The sequence below is a fragment of the Silurus meridionalis genome, chromosome 21 (assembly GCF_014805685.1).
Source record: "Silurus meridionalis isolate SWU-2019-XX chromosome 21, ASM1480568v1, whole genome shotgun sequence".
NCBI lineage: Eukaryota > Metazoa > Chordata > Actinopteri > Siluriformes > Siluridae > Silurus > Silurus meridionalis.
The window spans coordinates 1,248,171-1,272,793 of record NC_060904.1 but is presented as its reverse complement, the minus strand read 5'-3'; the positions used below and the strand labels follow the sequence as shown (position 1 = coordinate 1,272,793).

The 24,623-nt window shown below is 39.5% G+C and overlaps 1 protein-coding gene across 4 annotated transcripts in view; it reads left to right on the top strand.

Annotated features, from left to right (window-relative positions):
• ctnnd2a (catenin (cadherin-associated protein), delta 2a) overlaps positions 1-23,144 on the top strand; it is a 219,696-nt gene extending 196,552 nt beyond the window's left edge. For all 4 annotated transcript variants that reach the window (XM_046833632.1, XM_046833631.1, XM_046833630.1 and 1 more), the window contains 6 exons: positions 6,075-6,312; positions 7,180-7,264; positions 13,643-13,769; positions 19,492-19,623; positions 20,957-21,033; positions 21,424-23,144. In XM_046833632.1, coding sequence (XP_046689588.1) covers positions 6,075-6,312; positions 7,180-7,264; positions 13,643-13,769; positions 19,492-19,623; positions 20,957-21,033; positions 21,424-21,684 — 920 coding nt within the window. In that variant the 3' untranslated portion in view covers positions 21,685-23,144. The remainder of the gene's footprint in view (positions 1-6,074; positions 6,313-7,179; positions 7,265-13,642; positions 13,770-19,491; positions 19,624-20,956; positions 21,034-21,423) is intronic.
• The last annotated feature ends 1,479 nt before the right edge of the window (positions 23,145-24,623 follow it).

The following is a 24,623-nucleotide window of genomic DNA, read 5'->3' as shown; positions in this document are numbered from 1 at the left end:
ATTTGGATACATGCTGAAGGAGCTTTTCTTTCTGATTGCATATTGGGAACATGCTAATTTTTGTTAAACATTTTTACTAGCAAGTCAATTGGTTGTTTTTTTCCAGGAGGCGGAGCTTACAAGAGGCATATTGAGCATCAGGGTGAATATTGAGTGGTGTTTAAACATTACGTGAACCCCTGCGAGATGATTTCTCATTATTTTCATTATCCTAATTATAGTTTGCTTGTTGGAAAAACATCTGTTAAAGACAAACAGGAAAACGAGGCTGATAAATTCGTGAACGTGGAGGAACACGCGCATGCGTTCAGGTCATGTTTGTTCCTCAAGTATGCAAATTCCTAAATATTTTCTGTCTTCTGTCTTCCTTCTTGGCTCTTTAATCCCAGAGTTTTACTTGACGCTGATTTAAGTGTGAATCTGAAGCGAGACAGGCCTCTGAGCGAGCTACAGGGGATAAAACTCCGGAATAAAACTCCTCCACTTCAGTTCAGGCATATCAAAAACACCCACGCCTTTCTGTAGCTCAGCTCCATATATGAAGGGGAAAAAAAACAAATCTCAAAACTTTTCAGCATAGAAGTTCTTCAGGTGTTTCTTTCAAAACCCTCCTGGAGTCAGTGTGAGGAAATTGACCATGCAGAGTCACGTACGTCTGTGGAGCCTCGGCTGAAAAGCTGGCTGGATTTGACAGGAATGTTTGAAGTTTGTGTTTCGGTTAGCAGTGGGATTTGGGACGCTTGTCGCAAAATGGGCAGCGTTTGAGCGGATAGAGAAGGGATTTAAAAGTGTAATCCTGTTCTCGATGACCGCAGGAGTCTGATTTGGCTGCCAGTAAGCAGGAAAATGTTCTGACTTCAACAGAAACTATGAGAAATTTCTTCCAGAAGATTAACCTACAGAGATACAGCAGAAGATCCTGAGATATAATCACTAATCACAAGTGTCTGTGTGATTAGTGATTAGTTCGATCTATCCATCCATTTATCTATCTATCTATCTATCTATCTATCTATCTATCTATCTATCTATCTATCTATCTAATACATTCATCGATCCATCATTTACATCAGTCCAAATCATCTAATCAAATTCATTGAGCCATCATTTAATGAAATCAATCCATCCATCATATCTATCTATCTATCTATCTATCTATCTATCTATCTATCTATCTATCTATCTATCTATCTATCTATCTATCTATCTAATTAATTCTTTCATTTGAGATCTGGCCATCTATATTATAAATCCATCTCATCTACTCATCCATCAATCTCTCTCTTTTATTTATCCATCCATCCCATTAATTTAACCATCTTATCAATCTGTCTATTTATTCATCCATCTGTTTAATCCATCCTATCCCTCTATCCATTTATCAATAAATCACATCTATTTATACAATGCATTAACCCAATTCATGTAATCCAGTTTATCCAATCCATTTTATTCAGCCATCCATCTGTTGTATCCAATCATCTATCCTATCTACCCATCCATCCCATCCAGCCATCCATTCATTTGTGTCATACCTTTATCCATCCATCCATCCATCTGATGCATCCACCCATCCATCCATCCATCCATTCATCCATCCATCCATCCATTCATCCATCGTAATGTCATTTCCAGCAGATGGATGTCTGGAGCATGTCCTGATGATGACATTCAAGGGAATAGAATTTTATCAGTAGTGTGTCTAAACCCAACGCTAGTCTTATTAAAGCAATATTCCTCCGCTTATTATCAGTCTGCCCATCTTTCCCTCCGTCTGCCAGATGCCATTTTTTCCTTTTATATTCTCCATCAGGTGGCTTGTGTTTAATTGAAGCTTCAAAAGGGGTAAATTTTTTCTGCGTCATCTTATCAATCGTATTTTTTTCATCCTGTGCGTCAGACATCAAAGCTGCTAATGGGAAGAGATTTAAATTCTTCCCTTCATTTCATACGAGGACCCAGGACTCAGTTCCACTCGTTCACATCGCTGTCCTTTATTATCACACTCGTTTAAATCTCTTAACAAAACTAATACTGTGTTATCCATCTATCCTGTTTACCCATCTATATCCATTCATCCATCCTTCCATTCATCCATGCATTCACCCATCTAACCTTCTATCATTCATCCATCTTGTTTATCTATCTATTAGTCCCATCCATCCTTCCATCCATTCAATTTATCTATCCATCCTATCTTTTTTAAATCTCTTCCACCTATTCATTAACCCTATCCATTCATTCATCCTATCTATCCATGTATCTCCTCCATCCATCCATCAGTTTATCCATCCATCCTATCTATCATCTATCTCATCCATCTATCCTATTTACACATCCATATGCATTCATCTATTCTATATATCCATTAATCTCATCCATCCATCATCTTATCTATCATTCAAAATGATGCTGATACACTGTATTTATCTACCCACCAATCCATGCAGGACATTACAGCTTCATCGAACTCTAATATATTGGACATTTGGTTTTATGTTGTGGTCCTACACACAGAGACACGCTGTTAAATTGGAAGCTGTTGCTAAGCAGGCAGCAGATAAAACCCCTGCATCTCGCCATTTCCTCCTCTCCCACTGCTGCACTCTGTGGAGGTGTCCTAGGGGGTGAGTGTGTTTCTGCAGCTCTTTGCACTCTTGTCGATGATGACCCACGCATACGCAGCCTGATTGCCTGTTTTGTGCTAGAATGGGCTTTTATAGGATGGAGAGTTCGCACTCTACTCTGATTAGCACTGAGCTCTCGTGAGAGCACAGGGATGAACCACTCCACCAAGTCAAGGTTAGCCAAAGTGTCACGAACAACACCTCGATCAAACGATCGCTCAGAGCGTTGAGGGGGGCAAATGTGTTGTCCAGAACACTTTTCACACTTTTATCTGCAATGCGCCTTCTATTTTTAAAACTTGTGTTTACTGTGAAAGCCGAGGCTAAAGTGTGTCAGGATCCTGAACGTGACTCCATCTCCAGTTGCTAATAATAAATCAATGTCGCAAATGACAGTATTGGGACTCCTGACTTTTCCAGCCATTTGTGGTTCTTCCTCAAACTGTTTGCACAAACCTGCTCTTTGGATTCTGTAGCATGAAATTGTTCCTTCACTTGTTCTTGGAGACCCAACCCTGTTCCAGCATGACATTTGTGCACAAAGCCAGCTCCCTGAAGATATGCTTTGCATTGGTTGGACTATGTGGAAGGTCTCCTGCTATAGAGCTCCAATCGTGTTGAATGAATGTGAACGCTGATTCCTCCTCACCTTCTCTAAAATATTGTTTACTTTTCTTGAATGTCGTGCAGCAGCTGACGAATGCTTGTTTAACCAACATTATATTTTATTACACTTTATTTAACTGTCGTTATAACAGCATGTGTGTGATGTATGGATTTAAAGCCTATAATCGAGCTAAGTGCTGCATGTGTCTCAGTTTTCTCTCCATAAGCTCTGCTCCTCCTCAATCCTCAATAACTGCCCCAAAGCAGAACCATCTACTTTCTGTTTCATCCCCAGTTCAGGCGTTTAGCGATTTCCATCTCAACCAATATTAGCCAATTCTCGAAGCGTGCCCAAACCCAAAGCTTCAGGTTGCTGTTGGTTATAAAGTAATAAAGTGATGGGAAAAATGTATCTTTTAATAAAAAGCTACAAAAAAAGAAAAGAGGTTCTATAATGTTCTGATACTCTCTTTGGTTAAATTGAGAAAAATGAAAGAAAATGTAACAAAAAAAAGTTAATATTTAAGTTGGATTAGTATTTTATAAGAATATATAATAAATATAATAATATATATAAAAAATTCAATTTTTTTTAAATGTTTTTAATTTTGTACAGAAGTTTAAAAATAGACTTTAGGATTTAGGTTTTATTTTTATTTAAGAATTAATCTGATTAAATAAATACACAATTAATGGAGTTTAAAGTTGTTTTTATTATATTATATTATATTATATTATATTATATTATATTATATTATATTATATTATATTATATTATATATTAGTTATGGGAAGAACTGAAAAAGGTGTTGGGGGCCACTACTATTGATTGCCCACCTATGATTTGTAACAGCTCACACTATTATAATTGGGTAAAAGTGGTTTATAGCTGCTATAATATATCATATATATACCAGGTGATGTGGTGTAAGTGGAATCTGCAGATCAGAAGTTAAAGTCGCAGATTTATTTAGTTTTATTCCCCCTCAAGCTTCATCCGCGGTAAAACATCTCCGTCCTGCTGGATGAGAAGCCTACAGATTGTCCTCTCAGGCAAAAATAAGCATATTGCCTGTGAGAACACGATAAGGCCACACCAATTAACTCGGAGCTCACTGATGAGAAATTGAGGACATTTCATAGGGAAAAAATTCACGCTTCACTCGGTGCAGGAGAAAAAAAACAATGACTGTGTTTCCTAATTTGGAATGAGGAGTGAGAATGAATGCGTCTGGGGTTATTTTTATTAGCAGAAGCCTTTACGGTGAGAAGTGTGTGCTGAGGAACAGTTTCAGACGTCACGCTACACTCGAACGTGTGTTTTGATTCCTACTGTTATTACAATGGGGGGGTCAAAACTTTTGCACCCAGTTTTACGTACGTGTGGTTATATGTTATATTTAATAACGTGCACTGACTGAGAACAGAGAAAGATATTAAATTAACAAGGTTTTTCATTGATGAAGAAAGAAAGGAGGAAAGAAAGGGATACATGGATGGATAGACAGACAGAAAGAATGGAGGAACGAGCAAAGGAAGAGGAAGAGAGAGGGAGGATGGATGTATGTATGGATGAATGGATGGATCAAAGACTGGAGGAGAGATGGACATATGGACGGAGTGAAAGAGAGGGAAGGAAGGAAGGAAGGAAGGAAGGAAGGAAGGAAGGAAGGAAGGAAGGAAGGAAGGAAGGGTTGGATGGATGGATGGATAGATGGATGGATGGATGGATGGATGGATGGATGGATCAAAGTCTGAAAGGAGAAATGGACAGATTAAGTGAGAGAAGAGGAAAACACGAAGGAAGGAAGGAAGGAAGGAAGGAAGGAAGGAAGGAAGGAAGGAAGGAAGGAAAGAAGGAAGGAAGGAAGAAAGGAATGGAGAGAGGAAGGAGGCAGATGGAAAGGATAAAAGAAAAGAAGAATAGAAGGGTAGATGGAGAGAAGTGTAGATAGAGAGGAGGAGAGATGAAGCACACACACACACACACACACACACACCATGTGGATTTCATGATTTTATCAGTGGGTTTTTAATTAATTGAATCAGAGTCTTCATTAAGGTAAATGATCTTCCGTTCTGTTGGTTTAATGTCACGTTCTCCTGCGTTCCTTCACTCTCAAATACCACACAAGTATCATTTAATTAAAGCCGAGACGGGGCCTTGAAGCCCAGCGCGACCGTCTGCAGCTTTATCTCCTCAGTGCTGAAGTTCACGCCAGTAAACAACAGCATGCCAGGTGTGTAATCTGAGAAGAACAAATAATAACCCAGAGTCTGTCTCACGTCTCGCCTTGGTTCTCACGCTCAGTTTCTCCCCATTATTATTGACCAGACAGTGAACTTTTGCTGACACGAGACACTACCTTCTGTTTTTCAAGGTTCTTTTGCTCGTTATGGCGCCACTTTTCATTTAAAACCATTTCTGATCGAAAAAAAACCCTGGTTCCTCAAGGAGAGAACCAGTAGAACCCTGAACTACAGCTAAAAGTTACAATTCTGACAAATTCCATCAATAATGTTGAGTTTTGAATCATGCATTAAGGCAGGGTCTCCACACTCTCAGATGAAAGCGTACTTTTTAAGGGAATTTTAAAGGTTCTTCATTGATTCTTTAAGCTTCTATTCAATGGAAATGTTTCTTAGCTGATCAGAAAACATTTGGTTGCTCAAGGAGACAACCAGAAGAACAATGATCGAGTACAAAGCACTGATTGTGAAACACCTGAAAAGTTCTGAATGATTAGAAAAATTATTTGGGATTAGTAATGTGGAGGTTTTTTTATCACACAATGAAAGAAATCAGCAGAACTCCTGACCCTCTCCTCTCTATCTCCTCAGGGAAGTACGCAATGAGAGATCTGGTCCACCGCCTCCCTGGCAGCAGTAACTCCAGTGGCAACAGCGGCGGCTCCACTAACAACAGCGTGTCGAGCAAAACCATGTCGGATGACACGGTGACGGCGATCTGCTGCGCCCTGCACGAGGTCATCACCAAGAACATGGAGAACGCCAAGGTGCTGCGAGACGCTGGTGGAATCGAGAAACTCATCGGCATCGCCAGGAGCAAAGGAGACAAGTGAGTCTCTGTGGTGCAGACAGTGGGCATCAGGGAGGTTCCTTACTGCTCCTCATGGTTCCTTACTGCTCCTCACAGTTCCTTACTGCTCCTCACGATTCTTCAGGGTTCCTTACTGAGGGCAAATTTGCACTAGCATAAGCATTAAAACGACGTCTTCCACTTATCAGGAGGTCATATTTCCTCTTCATCATATTTTCTCTTCCTCTCTGCTGGAGAAGACACTCAGGTTCCCCTGCTGTGAGGTTCTAAGGAATGTGTGAGAATTCATCTGGACACAAGCAAAAAGGTTCACCAGCAGGGGGTTTGTTCATGTTGGAAGAAAGGAAGGAAGGAAGGAAGGAAGGAAGGAAGGAAGGAAGAAAGACGGAAGGAAGGAAAGAAGAGGGGGGGTGGGTAGGAAGGAAGTAAAGGCAGAATGAATGAGGAAGTATGGAAGGAAAAAAAGGAAGGATGAAATGAAGGAAGAAATGAAGGAAGGAAAGAAAGAAAATGAATGGAGGAAGAAAGGAAGGAAGGGTTGGAGAAAGGACTTAAAGGAAGGATGGCAAGAAGTGAACAAAACAATGAAGGAATGAAATAAGGAAAGAAGGAAGGAAGGAAGGAGAAAGAGAGGGGGTATAAATATAATGGAAAAAAGGAAGGAAGAAAGAAGTAAATGGGATAGGAGATAATGAAGGAAAGAAAGAATGTAAGAAAGGAAAAAAGCAGTAAGGACGGAAAAGGGAAAAGGGCATTCCGGTTTGGACTGGTCAGACTCATACACTAATGCTCGGTTTAATGAGTTTTCTAAAGGGGTGCCAATAATTTTGGGAACGACTGTAAAAATATTGCTGAAAATCTTCTCGTTTGTTTTTTCTCCTCCAGACATTCGCCCAAGGTGGTGAAAGCAGCGTCTCAGGTCCTGAGCAGCATGTGGCAGTACAGAGACCTGCGCAGTCTTTATAAGAAGGTACGATATCGATATTCATATTTCTGTTATCGGATCATGGATCTGTCCATCAGACCGGTTTAATCCGGCTCGTCTTCACTCACCGTGAATAACGCAGAAAAATATTCCAGTCTGAAGAACTTCTGACGGCTGAAGATGACAATAAAACCTCAATAAAACCTCAATAAAACCTCAATAAAACCTCAATAAAACCTCAATAAAACCTCGGCGGCAGTAATTCGTTCGAGACGGAAAATTTCTTTCACCTTGAAAAAAATCCATACATGTGCGTTATTCAGGAGACTGAAAGGCGTAACTTCCTCTTTTCTTTCACGTGATACGGCACGGCCGACTCGGACCGTCCTCATGGAGAGAAAGAGAGATTAAGAGAAAAACACGAGGGAATCGGAGAGATATTTACTGAAAAAACATCTCATCGATTGGTGTTTGTTGGGTTCAGGTTTTATAGCTCGGCTCTGCTCAGGCTGAACACCTCGTTTCCTCCGTGAATTACACACACTGTCTTTCTCTCTAATGAAAAGTCCGCTTAGCTGAGAGGACGGTAACAACACAGTGTGTGTGTGTGTGTGTGTGTGTGTGTGTGTGTGTGTGTGTGTGTGTGTGTGTGTGTGTTCTGCTCTTCCTGTAAAAAATCTCTTCACTGAGTCATTATAAAAGTCCTTTTCAGGATCAGATGCTGCGATATATAGAGCTGTAAAAAAAGAATGGAAGATATAGAGAGAGGAAAGAAAGAAAGAAAGAAAGAAAGAAAGAAAGAAAGAAAGAAAGAAAGAAAGAAAGAAAGAAAGAAAGAAAGAAAGAAAGAGAGAGAGAGAGAGAAAGAAAGAAAGAGAAAGAAAGAAAGAAAGAAAGAAAGAAAGAAAGAAAGAAAGAAAGAAAGAAAGAAAGAAAGAAAGAAAGAAAGAAAATAGGGCTAGAAAGAAAGAAAGAAAGAAAGAAAGAAAGAAAGAAAGAAAGAGAAAGAAAGAAAGAAAGAAAGAAAGAAAGAAAGAAAGAAAGAAAGAAAGAAAGATGAGGAAAGGATTGAAGACAATAGGTAGGCAGGGTGGAAGGGGAAAAAGAACAAAGACATGAATGGGAAGGAAGGAAGGAAGGAAGGAAGGAAGGAAGGAAGGAAGGAAGGAAGGAAGGAAGGAAGGAAGGAAATAAATAAATAAATGTAGCTTTGGTGTAATTTGGAATTAAATGTAAGGGTTTATGCGATTCATCTGATGCTAAAGACGGGCCGTTGAGTCATTTTTTATTAAGATTTGTATTTAAAAGTTTACAAGTTTTCCTTCAATGTTTTTTTCTTTATTTTTATTATTTTTAATATTATCAAATACTGAAGAATCCCAACTGAAAGAACATGTACTTGTAGATTATAGACTGTCCTAAGTATCTCCATTCAGCTCAGAAAATCTGGGTTTCAGGTCACAGATGTGTCACAGATGTGTCGCAGATGTGTCTTATCAAAAGTTCATTTGGGACATTTCTTGTCTTCTTATTGTGCTTTAGTGAGATTAACGTGAGTCCGTGCTCTGTACTACTACTACAGTACAAATCCGTATAATGGCAAAAAAACACTACAAGAAAAAAGAAAAGCTCCATCATTACCTTAAGAAGTGACGGTCACTCAATCTAAAACATCTCACAAACTTTAAATGTATCTCCAAGTGCAGTCTCCAAAACACTCAAATCAAACGCTAGGATGAAACAGGCTCTCATGAGAACTGCCACAGGAAAGAAAAAAACAAGAGCTACCTCTGCTGCAGAGGATACGTTTATTAAAATAACCATATGCATAAATAAATGCGTCTTATGTGAAATATTACAATATCCAGTGAAGAATAAAATAAAAAAAAAAAACACTGAAACAGTCGTATCCAAAGTTTCTGTTTAAAATTAAATATTTTTATTAAAAAATTAAAAATATTTTCTTACTTTTTAAAAATATTTTGTAATATTATTTTTATTATTTTATAATTAATTTTGAACTCAAACTTTCACAGTTTATATTTAAAGTTTCTGTACAGTCCAGTAAAATACAAATAATCATTTAAATATAAATATGTTATTATAATATATGATTATATTTTATTATTAATTTAAAACACGACCAAGCATTTTGCAATATAGCATTTAAGTGTATTTTATTCTATAACTTTTAATGAATAAATGTATTACTAAATTTATTGTACATTTCTAATTGTATAATATTGTGATTAATTGATTAGTTCGTTTATTTAAAAAACACTTATGGCGTCTTTTTGCCCTCAATTTTAGGTTTGTAAAGCTCTAAATATTTACATATACAGATATTAATAATAAATATTTGTATTTTTATATTCTTCCAGTGACAGTCAAAAACTAAATGTTATAAAAATAAAGCCTGGAATTTGGAACCTCACACTGCACGTCAAAGAAACATGGAATAGGGGATGTTCCAAGAAGTGATTTAATAATTATTTGCTAGTGTGGATTCAGTCCTCAATCCTGCTGCAGATTTGGAGATCTTCACTGATTCTATTATCGTGAATAATCGGGTTTCTTTTCAGATCATATACAATCAGTCCGTTTACACCAATAAAATATATTAAACGTGTATTTCGCATCGCGGTGTTAAACTGCCCCCTTCAGGCGGAGAACAGAACTGCAGGTGATCATCTGTAAGCGAAACAAACAGCAGCACCGACACGCTTGCTTCAGCAACCAAAGGTCAAGGTTCAAGGTCAGGGAGGACAGGCGGAACGAGATCCGGAATTCCCTTCAACAGAGTTATTACGCACTGAAAAGATCTCATAATGATTTTTTTGTTATGATTTGTTGTTAAAGCCGTGCGATTGCACTCGTGGCGTTTTTTATGTTTCTCTCCTTCAGCCTGAACACGTTTTTTTCACTTCCTCTTCTCTCGCTCGAGCTGGAGATGTCATCCGTAATGTCACGAAGGTTGACATTAAAGAAAAGGCCACCAACATTCAGATTGCTATTATTAACATTTCTCCAAAGCCGCCGTCTCGTCCCGTCAGGTCATAATGACACTTATTACGTGCCCTTTTTCATCCTCGTCCTCCTGCTCATCTTCCAGTCAGGAGATTAGAGCATCAGGCCACTCAAGGTCTCAGTGCTGAGGCTGCAGGCGAGATAGAAAAAAAAGCATAAATAAATCATAATCCATCACGTTTATTTTCTCCAAAAGATCAAAATAACATTCTGGTATTTTCTAGATTTTCTAGATTTGCTTCAGTAACAGAATAAAATATTGAATTGATATACACTGTATAGTTGAAGGTTTATGAACACCTGAACATTACGTTGTTTCTTTTTGAACATCCATTTCCACAATGTCTCCATTTTCTCTTCTAGTAAGCTCCACTCTTCTGGGAAGATGTTCCCCCAGATGTTGTGGAGATTCACCCAGTTACAGAGGTGTTAGTAAAGACCGCACATGGGTGGAGAAGTCAATGTTTTATTCATATCGTTCATCTTATCAATCATTTCACTTGTAAATCAATCAATTACATGAAACGCTTCTGATTTTAAACTCCAGCTATTTTTTCTTGCTCGATATAGAAACAAGGAATTCATGATTTTATCTGTAAAAATGTTACATTTTTCAGTCCAGATGAACACTAGTATGTGCTGGTCCTTCAGAAGGTTCCTCGGGAAGTTCTTCCTCGTCTTGCTCTAATTCAACTGTATATTATATATTGCAAATAAATCCGAGTGCAGGTGGAACAGAGCTGCTACACTGCTGATTCCCAGCCTCAGGTCTCTGTTGTGCAGTTGGATTGGATGACGCTCTGACGTCGTCGGGGTTTCGGTAATGAACGCTGCCCTCAGCTCACCCGAGCACAAATTACCAAAGCAGAGATTTTGCCACCTGAGTGTGAAGGGCTGCTGTGAGAGAATATTGAACTGCTCTGATGGCTTTGTCTCTGCTCCGTCAGCTTGCTCTTTTGTGCTCTTATCTGTAAATGAGAACTGGGTGAAATTAAAGTGATGAAAGTAGGATTAGCAGACCATTACTTGATGGCTGAGAATTCAAACCGACTACATGCACAGATACCAGCTCTAAAACATCCCTCAGTCACGGCCGCATCAGTCCTGAGGCACTAAGGAAGGAGGAAGAAGATTTACGAGACACAGGAATCGTTGTAATTTGAGATGTTAATTGCACTGGAACACGATGCTTCTTTGCAGCATCTATTCTCTCCTCTCTGTTCTTTTGCTTCCCGGCGTTGGAAAAAAATCCACCACAGTGGGGTTTGATGAAGTTACTGTTACAACCCCGAAGCACCGAAAGTTGCTCCTGTCAGTGAAGAACCTCACGTCGTCTCCTAAATACATTTTTAGGTGCATTTAATGTTGTGGGATGTCTGTGAAACAAGTTCCTGTTCCTCACTGAGATGTTTTTTTTTATCTCGTTATACACAGAGGCCACTTTTGATTGAGCTGTTGCTATAGAAACAAACGAGCTTAATGATTTTAAACCAATCGGAACACGCAAAACACGTGGGGCGCAGACGTGAAGGTCAAATATTCTGTACAGGTTTTTTTTAATAAAACAATTTACGTGTTATTTAAAAATGTACTTCCAATTTTTTGGTCCAGAAATGTCTTACATGTGCATTGACTCCGCCCCTCAGTTAAAAAAAAACTTGAAACACCTCAAATTAAAATTTTAATTAACTAAATTAAATTAAATAAAAAAGAATTATATATTAAATAATAGCAAAAAAAAGGAGTTGATTTGATAAATCATATATATATATATATACTGTATATAGGAGCTGACGCTGTGTTTCTGTTCCCTCTGTGGTTCGTGCTGCTCTCAGCTGTCTGTCCTCTGCATGTTTATCTTCAACAACAGTGGCTCAGGAGCAGCTGTGCATCTTCGCCAGCAGGGCCGTGTGGCAGAGATACGGAGGTGTTGGCATGGAAGGGAAGGCAGGCAGGCAGAAAAGTGGGGCAGCTTTGAACTGCTGTGCATCAGAAAGCCTTTGATGTTTCCCCCAAAAAACCCTTTTCTGAACTAAGACATCAAGTTGAACGTTTCTGATAGCTCTCAGGAGTCATGATGCCTTCATGTAGTGTGAAGACTTACTTCTGGTCCTTAACCCAGCCACGAAGGGCAAACGTGTAGAGCCACAGAGACGGTGAATGCGTACATCTCCGTCCAGCCGTCTTTAACTCAGCATGATAAAGTCTGGTAATTAGACACGGACTGTGGAGAAGATGGAGAGTTATGAAGTGTGTGAACATTTGGGTTTAATCTGGAAAGTGCCTCGAATTTGCATTGATTCTGCCCCCTTTGTAATCAACCCCACCTTCTCAGTTAAGGGTTTTAAGCTCGAAATACCCCAAATTTGCATTGACCCCGCCTCCTCAGTTAAGTCAAATCAAGTCAAGTTTATTTATATTGCACTTTTCACAATGGACATTGTCTCAAAGCAGCTTTACAGAGTTTAAGAATGAAGGTCAATGATGTGTTTTTATCCCTGATGATGAAGACTGTGGTGACTGTGGTGAAGGAAAAAACTTCTTTAGATGTTATGAGGAAGAAACCTTGAGAGGAACCAGACTCACAAGGGGAACCTCATCCTCATTTGAGTTAAGGGCTTTAAGTTCGAAATACCTCAAATTTTAATTGACTCCGCCTCCTTGTTTATAGCCTGTAAAATACAAATGGGTCAAATATATTGACTCCATTCCTTAGTTACACACTTTAAAACACTTAAACCACCTCAAATTAGCATTGGCTCCACCCCATTTAATCAGCATGGACAAATATGGATACTTTATGCGAATGTACGTTTATTATTTGTGAAGCCAAACTCTTGTAAAGGTTTTGAAGTGATTATGGTATTTTAATCTACGTAAATCAACAGGACACCAGACAGAACTTTTGCTATGTTTCCACACGGACGGTTTTAATTGGCGCATCATGGCAGATTTTGGTGTTGATTTGAGACTTGGCTCATCAGTAAAACAAATATTTAGTTATTAAAAATCTTTTTTCGGGAAAGTTTATTATTTTTATATCTAAATACGTGATGAATAAATGTGTGTTGCATTGAATGTTTAAATTTCCCCTCCTTTATATTTGTTTATTTATATTTTAATAAAAATGGTTAAACACAAATGTGCTCTGCATCAATCGCACGTTAATAAAATTAGTGCTGTTAAAATGAATTTGCGCTAACGTGTTATTAATTTTAACCCTAATATATATATATATATATATATATATATATATATATATATATATATATATATATACATGCATCATTTCTCAGATATCATGATTGACTACTAAATGTTGCATGCCTTCTCTCTCTTTCTCTCTCTCTCTCTTTCTCTCTCTCTTTCTCTCTCCATCTCACTGATGTCCTACAGGATGGTTACTCCCAGTATCACTTTATCGGTTCTGCTTCGACGATAGAACGAGACAGACAACGCCCCTACTCTTCCTCACGCACGCCTTCCATCTCTCCGGTCCGGACCTCACCCAACAATCGTTCAGGTTAGCACAAGTTTCTCTGTATTTTTTGCATTTGGTTAAAAAAAAAAAAAAGAAAAATTAAGTTTTTTACTCCTCTTACACACAATCCATTCCCATTTTACATATAAGTTTGTATCAGAAAGTTTGGAAACTCGCTTTGTTTACAAGAAACTATTTATTTATCTACGTTTCCACACTATCACCTTTAAAATAGTCCCCTTACACAGCAATAAAGAGCTCCCAGCATTTCTGCCAATTCTGGAACATGTCCTGGAAGTCTACTTTCCAAAGCTTGTAAAGCACCTTCTGCTATTCGCACCGGATCTCCAGTGTCAAAACGGTGAACTTTGAGTGCATCTTCATCTTCATAAAGAGGCTGAAGTCCGCAGGAGCCCAATCTGGCGAGTAGGATTGGTGCGGAAGTGAGATTGTGTTGTTTCTGGCAACTGTGTAGCGTGTGTGTATGTGTGTAACGCACATGGTCACAACAGCACCAGTCGCACAGGGCAATGTCTTTTCGCCACATTGATCTATGAAGGCCGGTGCTTCCTGTGACTGTGCGTGCTGCCATTGTTGGTAACTCGAAACTGTTTAATTCTGCCGCATATAATCCAGTCTTTTCTAACCCTTATACCATTCCTGTTCTCACTTACGTTATAGCAGCTATAAACATCCTGCTGATCATCAGCGTGTGTTTTTTTTTTTATTTTGAAGTCATTAAGACTAAGAACAGTTTGCCAGCACAGAAGTGTAAACTTCCCGGTGCTTAAGATGTCGGAAAAGTTACAGCTTACGCTCTGGCTGCTACAGAGCACTGACACTGGGGACTTCTTCTGTAAATAAGGACGAGTTCCTTTAATTGAGATGTTATTACAGAAATGTCACATACCAGAAGAAATGCTGTAATAGAAACCTGTGATTGGCTGCTATCAGGGCTGCTGTGTGTGTGTGTGTGTGTGTGTGTGTGTGTGTGTGTGTGTGTGTGTGTTTGTGTGTGTGTTTCCCCTCCCTGAGCCCAGCACGTTGCTCTAGTGGGCCGTTTGGTGTTTTAATGTCGTTTCCGGTGGACTCTGCATCCTGATGAAGCGGAAAAGTGCTTTTTCCTGCTTTCAGAGGGTTTGGGGGTTTTTGCTGGAGGACTGAGCCGAAGCCATGGAGCAGAGAGACCAGGAGCTAATGGCTCTTTAAATGACCGAAGCGCAGTCACTGAACGATGTGAGAAATATTTCTCGGCTTGCCGTGCTTCGCTTGATGAATCTGCCACTGGGGTTTTTAAGGGGTAAAAAAGCTCTTGTAAGTCGAGGAGCAGTCACGCTGGTTTCTTCACTGGCAGCTTCAGCGCTAATGCATTAAGCTCTCAGATCATTTTTTATCATTAAGTCTAAATCACCTCCTCTCTCTGTGTTTGATGGATTATTGATTATGAAGGGAATGAGTCTTTTTTTTGGGGGGTACTCAGACGTCACATGGTCCATTCATTCCATTTATTTATTTTTCCAAAAAATGAGGTCCTGATTTCCTAATAAAATTTCAGATCAACTATTTATAACAATTCTATATTTAAGTTAATTCACTAAAAACATTTTTTAATAAAAGTTGAAACTTATTAGTATATAATATCAGCAATAGTCCTTTATCATGTGTCACTGGTTTTCATTATTTACTTTACATTGACCTACTCGCACTTCAAGTATGTATTCATGTCATTTTGTAGATCTGATTAACATTTTTCTCTTATTTTATTCATTTTGTGTCATTATCACACCATCATGTGACTGTTTTTCCTCTCAAATTCCAGGAATGGACTTCCACAATTTTAATACCTGCTCTTCACTCGTACTAATTTGCATGTTCAGTTTCTGTTTCTTTTGCTTGCACTTTTTCAATCACGTTTCAGGTATAAGACTATTTACTTTACATTAAATCAGTGGCCTTCAGTAAATCAGTGCCTTTCTACACATGGGTGACTGGGAAAAGGAAATTGTTCAACCATGACTTCTTGTTTCACAGGGGTATAAATAAGAGCTAATACACAGCAAAAATGAGCGATATAGCTATGATGTGTTGCAAAAGTTTCTTAAGCTATAAACAGCGACCAGGCCTAACACTATGAGGTTATAACTTTATCAGCAGTGAAGTAAAAATACTGATGAACTCTTCATCATTTCACCTTTCAGTGGGTGGATTTATTTATTAGGCAGCAAGTGAACATTTTGTTCTCAGAGCAGGAAAAATGGGCGAGCGTAAGGATTCGCTTGTTGTTTGACAAATTTGTTGTTTGAAGTTTGACAAAATGTGACATCTAGACGACTGGGTCAGAGCGTCTCCAAAACTGCAGCTCTTGTGGGATGGTCAGTATCTATCAAAAGTGCTCCAGGGAAGGAACAGTGGTGAACCGGCGACAGGGTTGTGGCTCACTGATGCACGTGGGGAGCGAAGGCTGGTCTATGTGGTCCGATCCAACACACAAACTCCTGAAGAAGTTCATGTTTCTTTGGCACAAATTTCAGCCTCAAGTCTATTTTGGGTTTGATGCAACAAGCTTTGCACACCTGGATTGGGGATTTTCTGCTGTTCTTCAGGACAAATCCTCTCAAGCTGGGGCAGGTTGAATGGGGAGAGTTGGACAAACACTTTCAGGTCTCTCCAGAGATGTTGAATAGGGTTTAAGTCAGGCCATGCTATGACATTCACAGAGCTTGTGTTGTCTTGGCTGTGTGATTAGGTTTCTTGTCATGTAGGAAGATGAACCTTCAGCCCAGTCTGAGTTCCTTAACGTTGTGGAACGGGTTTTATTTTAGGAGATCTTTTGTGCTTTGCTCCAGTCATCTTTCCCTCAACCAGTTTCCAAGTCCCTACTGCAGAAAAACACTCCCAGGGCATGTATATATATATATATATATATATATATATATATATATATATATATATATATATTTATTACCAAGTGTGTTCAAATAACATTCCATATCCTCGTGATTCCATGACCTTACAGTAGCAGAGATGTTTGTAACATGTTTTTATTTGTACATAAGAATGTGACTGACCTTCAAGTCTATAGCTTTCTTTATCAGGTGCTGAAACATCTCCCGTCCTGTGAAAAACTATAGACCAAAAATTGAAGATTTTTTTTCCACACGTCAGCTTGTTATGGCCAGAACGAGCACGTGCATGTTGTTAACAGCAGTGGCCTTGAAAAGGAAAAAATCTTCAGAGCTGCAAATTGAGCAGCATGTGGTGTTCTCCTGAAACCAGCTCTGACATCAACCAGGGTTCGGAAGCAGAAACAGAGACAAACAGACAAATTGATTTCTAACACTAATGCTGCAATCACACAACCCAAAGCAGCACTGCGAGTTCTTCTGAACTGCCACTGAGCTGTTATTACATCTCCAGCCCAAATAAATGGAGCAGAGCCAGGGTTTCAGGCATTTTCTTTTTGTTTGTTTTTTGTTTTTTATTATTCAGAAGGTCGCTAGAGACCAGAACAAAGATGAGATTTCTCGAGACTACTTGACTCTGGTTGAAGCTGTAGCATGTTCACTGCTGCTGAGAGAGTTTGAATAAATAAGCAGGATGAAGGACAGGAATCTCACAAAAAAGGAGACTCAGAGAATAGTTTTAGAAATGGATGAGGAGGAAATTGGCAAGACTTTTGGGGGAAAAGAAAGCTGTTAAATCTTAAAAGTAAAGGCTGCTTTCACACTGCTATGAGTGCAGAGAAAAAGAATATGAAGGAACAAGTGTCTGGGAACTTCTTAAAGAAGAAGATCTACAGCACAGTGAGGCTGAATTTTGGATTACGACTGGTCAGGAGGAGGGGTTTATCTGTAAAAGCAGCTTTGAAAATGTTTGACCATCAGATGAAAGATACAGCATGGTGTAGTTTAGAACAACGAATCAGGAAATAACGTTTAAGGAAGGAATCTCCAGCATCAGGGCTTTGTAACTTTCAGCACCATGGACAGCTTCTTTTATTAATTGGCATGAAAAGCTGGTGTTTTATTAACTTCAAGAGCGAGACTGGTAAGTGAATGAGCGTTTATAGCTGCTAGAACGCAATTCAGAACAGGAACTCACCGGTTTCCCAATCATTAGCTATTAAAAGTGTCTGTGAATAAATAAATCTACAATTTTGCAGATCGCTGTGGCAATAAACTTCCGAGATACTTTTTCACTTTCCACCTGAGACCTTATTTCCCCATCTCGCACAGCATACGCTGTTGTAATGATGCCATGGGTTTCCAGGCTGCAGAGAATTTATTTATATTTATACATACTGTTTATTCGTATAACAAAGCAACTGTAATTTATCTCATTAGAGACTCCCAGTGGACATTTTTGACAGCTGAAACGTTTGTGCAGACGCTTTGAATTTTTACTTTTTGCCAAAAAGAGGAAATAAACAGGAAAGGCGGCGAGATCACAAGAAAAAGAAAGTCTTGCCTCAGTCTGGTTGCCTTCTGTAATAATCCATCACACCACTGAAAGTCAATAAACACCAATTAGTTCCTCGGTCAGCATTGCAGGAGGGAAAGAGGGTGCAGTAATATTTGCATCTGTAGAATTACACTCAACAGATGGCTAGATTGCAATGAGCTGAGTAATGTGCTAATGCTAACTGATGTTCATCACCTGTCCTTGGTGAGATTTTTTATTTATTTTAAACGTCTGGAGAAACAGAAAGATTACTTTCTTTTTGGGGATCAGCGATGTAGTGGTGGAGGATGGAGAGATTAGTGGAAATATGGTGGAGAATGGAGGGATCAGTAAAAAATTTGTAGAAGATAGAGGGACCAGTGGAGAATTAGTAAAGGATGGAAAGATCAGTGGAGCAGTGGAGGAGGATGGAGGGACCAATAGAGAAGTAGTGGAAGATGGAAGGATCAGTGGAAAAGTGGAAGATAAAAGGACCACTGGAGCAGTGGGTGGGGAAAGGAGAGATTAGTGGTAACGTTGAAGAGGATGGAAGGACTGATGGAGCAGAGTTAAAGAATGGAGGGACCAGTGGAGAAGTGGTAGATGATGAAGGGATCAGTAGAGAAGTAGTAGAAGATGGAGGAACCAATTGAGAAGGAGTAGAGGATGGAAGGATCAATTGAACAGAGGTAAAAGATGCAGAAATTATTCAATATTGTTTAGCAGAAGCAGGAGAAGAAGAATCCCAGTTGTTGTTTGCAAGCTTCATCATTATTCCAGCTGGATTTTGATAATGTTCTGGTATCAAGACAAAGAGAGTAAAACCCACCTTAACATGTCACTGAGAAACCTTAAAGCTGCCCTGAAGATCCTAAAAACAAATGTTACACCTTCACCTGGGACTATTTTAAAGCTCTGACACTGGAGGCTCCTTCTACGTTATACTGACGTGAGCTTGAAACTCATTAGTGCACGTGAGAATAAAATGACTGGGGGTGAGAGTTTTTGCAACTGTGCCAAAAACTGTATTTTTTCTTAAACTGAATCGTCCTTGTAAGTGTCTTTCAGGAGAATTAGGAATGTTGAAGCTGACTGTTCTTTGTCTGAAATCACATTCCTGCTGCCACTCTGAAGCACACTAATGAAGAATAATGATCCACACCTCAGTATGACTTTCATCTAGTGACGACAAGAAACGATGAAGAAAGACAAGGAGAGGGATGGAGATGTGAAAGAGAGAGAGTTCTTTAGATGCTCATAGACATTGTGTGTGTGTGTGTGTGTGTGTGTGTGTGTGTGTGTGTGTGTGTGTGTGGTTTTGCAGCAAGCGCCCCCGCCTCGCCCAGAGAGATGATCAGCCTTAAGGAGAGAAAAACCGACTATGAGTCCACTGGAACTAATGCTAGTTTCCATGGAAACAAAGGAGAGCACGCATCAAGGAAAGACGCCACGTCAGGTGAGAGCTCGGGAAGGAGGAGAGAAAAAAAAACAAGGCTGAAAACGAGAGAAAGAAAGAGGAGAGGTAAAAAGGTGAGATGAAGTAGAGCTGGAGAACAGAAATGGAGAAGGGAATGAAGGAGATGAAGGAGAGAAAGGACGTGGAAGAGAGAAGGAAAAAAGGGACGAAGAAGGATGGGAGGAGGGAGGAGATGGAGGAGGAAGGAGAAGAGGAATAGGAAGCATTGAAAACGAATGGGAGGATGAGCAGAGAAGAAGGATGGAAAGATTAAAGTGGAGGAGCAGAAGTTAGAGGAAAATTAAAAAATAAATGTAGAAGAAATGAAAAGAAGTATAGTATGGAGAGAAGGAACAAAAGGAAAGAATAAATGGGATGTAAAGGAAGAAAAAGGCTGAAAATGAGAGAAGAAAAGAGGAGAGGTGAAGAGGTGAGATGAAGGAGAGCTGGAGAACAGGAAGGTAGAACAGAGAAAGGGATGAGGACATGAGGAAAAGGAAAGATATGTAAGAAAGGAGGAAGAAAAGAAGAAGAAGGATGGGAGAAGACAGCATCGTGGGGAAGGAGAAGGAGGGAGGAGGGATGAAGAGGTGGAAAGGAGAAGAGGGAATAGGAAGCAGAACGAATAAGAGGATGAGCAGAGAAGACTGATGGAAAGAGGAAAGTGGAGGAGAAGAAGTAGTTAGAGAAGAATGAAAGAAGAAAGAGGATAGGATGGAGAGATGGAACAGGAGGAGAAAAGCAGGATGTGAAGGAAAAATGTTGGGAGAGGAGAAAAGGTAGAAGAAATGAGAAGCTGGAGGGGAGGAGGATGGGATAAAGTGAGGGAGAAGAAATGAGAAGCTGGAGGGGAGGAGGATGGGATAAAGTGAGGGAGAAGAGGAAATAAGAAGCTGAATAAATGGGAGGATATAAACGGCCAGAAAACGAGAAAATAAACGGAAGAGAAGAGGATAGGTTAAAGTGAGGGAGAAGATAATGTAAAAAGATTGAGGCAGGGAGATGGGAAATAAAGAAAAATGGTAGAAGCAGAAGAAGAGAGGGATGTGGAAGTGTAAAGGAAAAAAGAGAAGAGAGGGATGTGGAGAGTGAAGGAGAAAAAAGAAGAGGAAGTCACATGACCTTTCAATGCTCTTGTTACTGTAAAGTGTAGCAAAACCTCAACAGGAAGTCAGGATCAGTTTAGAGATGACATCACTTCCTGTATAATCCATCTGTCCTCCTGCAGGCTCTAACTGTTGATTCTTCTCACTTCCTGCATGCTTTATTTCTGGGATAAGTCACGATTAAAAAAATGATCAAATCCTCAAACTCGTTTTCTGCTTTTCAACAGTTCAAGTCTCGTGTGGAACCTCGACGCTGTTTCGTAACTCGTATGCGACTCCAAACGAAGAAGTCAAACTCAACCAGGTAACATCTGATTCCCTCCATCAGAAACTTTATAATAATCCAGAATTTATGTAGAAGTTTGTGTCTTAAATCCCAGAATGCAATGCTGCTAGTTGTAGGACCTATAATAATAGGAGTGGATAAGAAAAAAGGAAAAGAAAGAAAAGAGTGGGGATGGAGATGAAGATAGAGAAGAATATAGATAAAAGGAAGGAGGACAGGAAGCTTTGGGAAAAGTTTTGAGACTGAAGGGAGAAGAGAAAATAAAAAGCTGGAAGAAAGGAAGATAGAACTATGAGAACAATGTGGAGGAGAGAAAGCCGTGAGAGAAGGAGAAGGAAAGAATAAAAGGTGCAGAGAAGATAGCGGAGAAGTATTAGCATTAACGACACCATGTTCTCCTCGCTCCAGATCCCGCCTCATCCAGCTCCCCAGGAGAGCATCCCAAAGGACTACGAGGTGCTTCCTCCGTTTCAGAACTCCACTAGGAACTTTGAAGAGCCTTTTTTCGAAGATCAGATCCATCAGCCTGCTCCTGCCGCTGACCTCAGCATGCACCTGGGACTCAAGTCCACGGGGAACTACGTGGATTTCTACTCGGCTGCACGTCCGTACAGCGAACTCAACTATGAGACGAGCCACTACCCCGCCTCGCCCGACTCCTGGGTGTAGGACTCGACAGGAGACGTCCATTCTTCAGATGATCCCATGGATGACCTCATCTTCACCGCCACCCCCTTCCCTCCTCCTCCTCCTACTCCCGGTGACTTTGAGTTACCCGAGGAAATCCGGGTGCTTGCAAAGAGAGGCTGGAAAACTGTGCATGTGCATGCATACCACGTTTTTGTCAACACATCGTTCGTTTCGTTCGGCAGAAGCCTCATTCCGAGGAAAGAGAGAACACCGGGATGTAAGCACAAAGAAAAAAAAAGGAATGGAGAGATTTATGGAAAAGATGAATGCGGTTCGTGATTTAGGGAATTTATATAGCAAGAAGGATGACATTTTTAGGAACGGCTTTTTCCCCCCTTTTTTTTCTCACCACCCCATCGTGTCGACTTTCGCAGAATGTCTGAGGTTCGTTTGAGATTTTTCCAGCCTTTTTATCTATTTTCGGTTATTCCTCGACCCGTGTACGTTACACTGCTGACCCACGGACGTGACTTTATCACACACAAAACACAAACCTAGCCGACTTTTATTTGTTTTTTCCAGAGCAGGGTGTGTGTTACGATGATGTGAACGCATTTGTGCTTCTAGAGCGACGTCGCGAAAGCAGTCAGGAGAACGTCATTCCACTCTCCGTATCGATGAAGTGCTTTCTCACTGCCTAACAAGAGACATGTAGATATTTTCTTTTGGTCATTTTTTTTTTTGTCGCACAATTTTTTTTTTGGAAGGTTGAACGAGCGTTAAAACAAAACAAAACACATTGATAACAATGCCACCGTTTGTCATTCACACCTGACTGACCAAACATATAAAAAAAAATCACCACTGGAAATGTTTTGACGCGTATCTCAAATGCGGATTTCCGTTTCCTTTCGTTCATGAGTGTGTTATGAATTAGGCTACTCGTCTAGGCAGCACTGGAGTAACGAGCCGCAGAGCCAGACGTCTCTATGAGCTTCATTTCCTCCAAAGATGTACAAAATCAGTCTCTCTCTCTGTGTGTTAGCCGAGTGTGTGCCGTGTGTCGTCCATGTTCCAGATGATGACAGACACGGTGACGTGCGATGCGGTGCGGCGTCCGACTTCTCCCGGCCAAAGCACCATAAAAATACAAAAAAAATACAAAAAATCTACTAGACTGAAATGGTCATAGAGAATGATGACGATTCTATAAATATACGTATAAATATAAATCTATATCATTTTTATGTGCAGATATCGGTGTCATTAAAAAGCAACAAAACGGCAAGAAAAGACTTGTGTTAAAAATATTAGAAAAATTCTCTTCACTTAAATAAATGTTCTAATTCAAAAAGCCGAGAGTAAAGAAAGAACGAAAGAAAGAAAAATAAACGTCAGTCCCCGGTCTCAGTTGTTGTTGTTTCCGAGCTCCATAGATAATCAGGCTGGATTTTAACGATGTTCTGCTGCCAGGACAATAAAAAAATTACTGTTTGCAATCTCGAGCGTTGTTTCATTTATTTAGTGTTTTTTCCATCAGCTCCCAAAGATCTGGAATGGTGATCGAGTTTCTAGCAGAATTTCTCTTCTGAATGTTCTGAACATATTTACATCATTCAATCCAACATGAGCTGGAAAGAGATTTGTGGGCGGAGCTAAGCATAATGCACACCACTGATTGGTCAGACGGTGATTGGTGGTGCTTTGCTGTTATAAGCATGTAAATAAATAAATAATTAATGACAGAGGGTTTAATAACACATCACTGTTCCTTATATTCATACAGTACAGACCAAAAGTTTGCACACACCTTCTCATTCAAAGAGTTTTCTTTATTTTCATGACTATGAAAATTGTAGATTCACACTGAAGGCATCAAAACTATGAATGAACACATGTGGAATTATATATGGAATTATATACATAACAAAAAAGTATGAAACAACTGAAAAATGTCATATTCTAGTTTCTTCAAAGTAGCCACCTTTTGCTTTGATTACTGCTTTGCACACTCTTGGCATTCTCTTGATGAGCTTCAAGAGGTAGTCACCTGAAATGGTCTTCCAACAGTCTTGAAGGAGTTCCCCGAGAGATGCTTGGCACTTGTTGGCCCTTTTGCCTTCACTCTGCGGTCCAGCTCACCCCTAAACCATCTCGATTGGGTTCAGGTCCGGTGACTGTGGAGGCCAGGTCATCTGGCGCAGCACCCCATCACTCTCCTTCTTGGTCAAATAGCCCTTGATGCCTTCAGTGTGACTCTACAATTTTCATAGTCATGAAAATAAAGAAAACTCTTTGAATGAGAAGGTGTGTGCAAACTTTTGGTCTGTACTGTATATATATATATATATATATATATATATATATAAATTATACATAAGAACAGGGATGGGCAGTATTTATGATGCATGTATTTCAAATATAAAATAGGTTTTGTGCTTTGGGACAGTTGATGAAAATGGCTTCATATTTTGTATGAAAAATATTTGATTCTTCTGTATTTGTTTTAAAATACTGTAAAATACTTCTACAGTTCTACATGATGATGTCATAAAAATGGGGCCTCTGATTGGTGCCTACTCGGTATTTTGCTCAGACTTGTTGGGATCAGAACAGAAAATTAATCCATATAGAAGAAGGTGGTGAAGGTGGTGAAGGTAAGAATCCTGCAGGCTGCCAACTTTCAAACGTTCAATGATTGATTATTGAATATATTTGATTGCAGAATATTGTACCCTAATTAAAGTAGCTGTTTAGTAGGATCATGATTTTGCAGCCCACTACATGAATGACTGCAGGACACATGATAAATTATTCTATTTATGATTAACAATCAAATGATTCTTTAGTTAGAAACTAGTTGTTATGAATGCAGGTGCCATCAGTCGCCATCTTATGAATGACTTTTATTGAGTCGATGTTACTGATGTAAAGTCGTTCCTTTGTTACCAAACACCAAGTAACTTAATCAGGATACA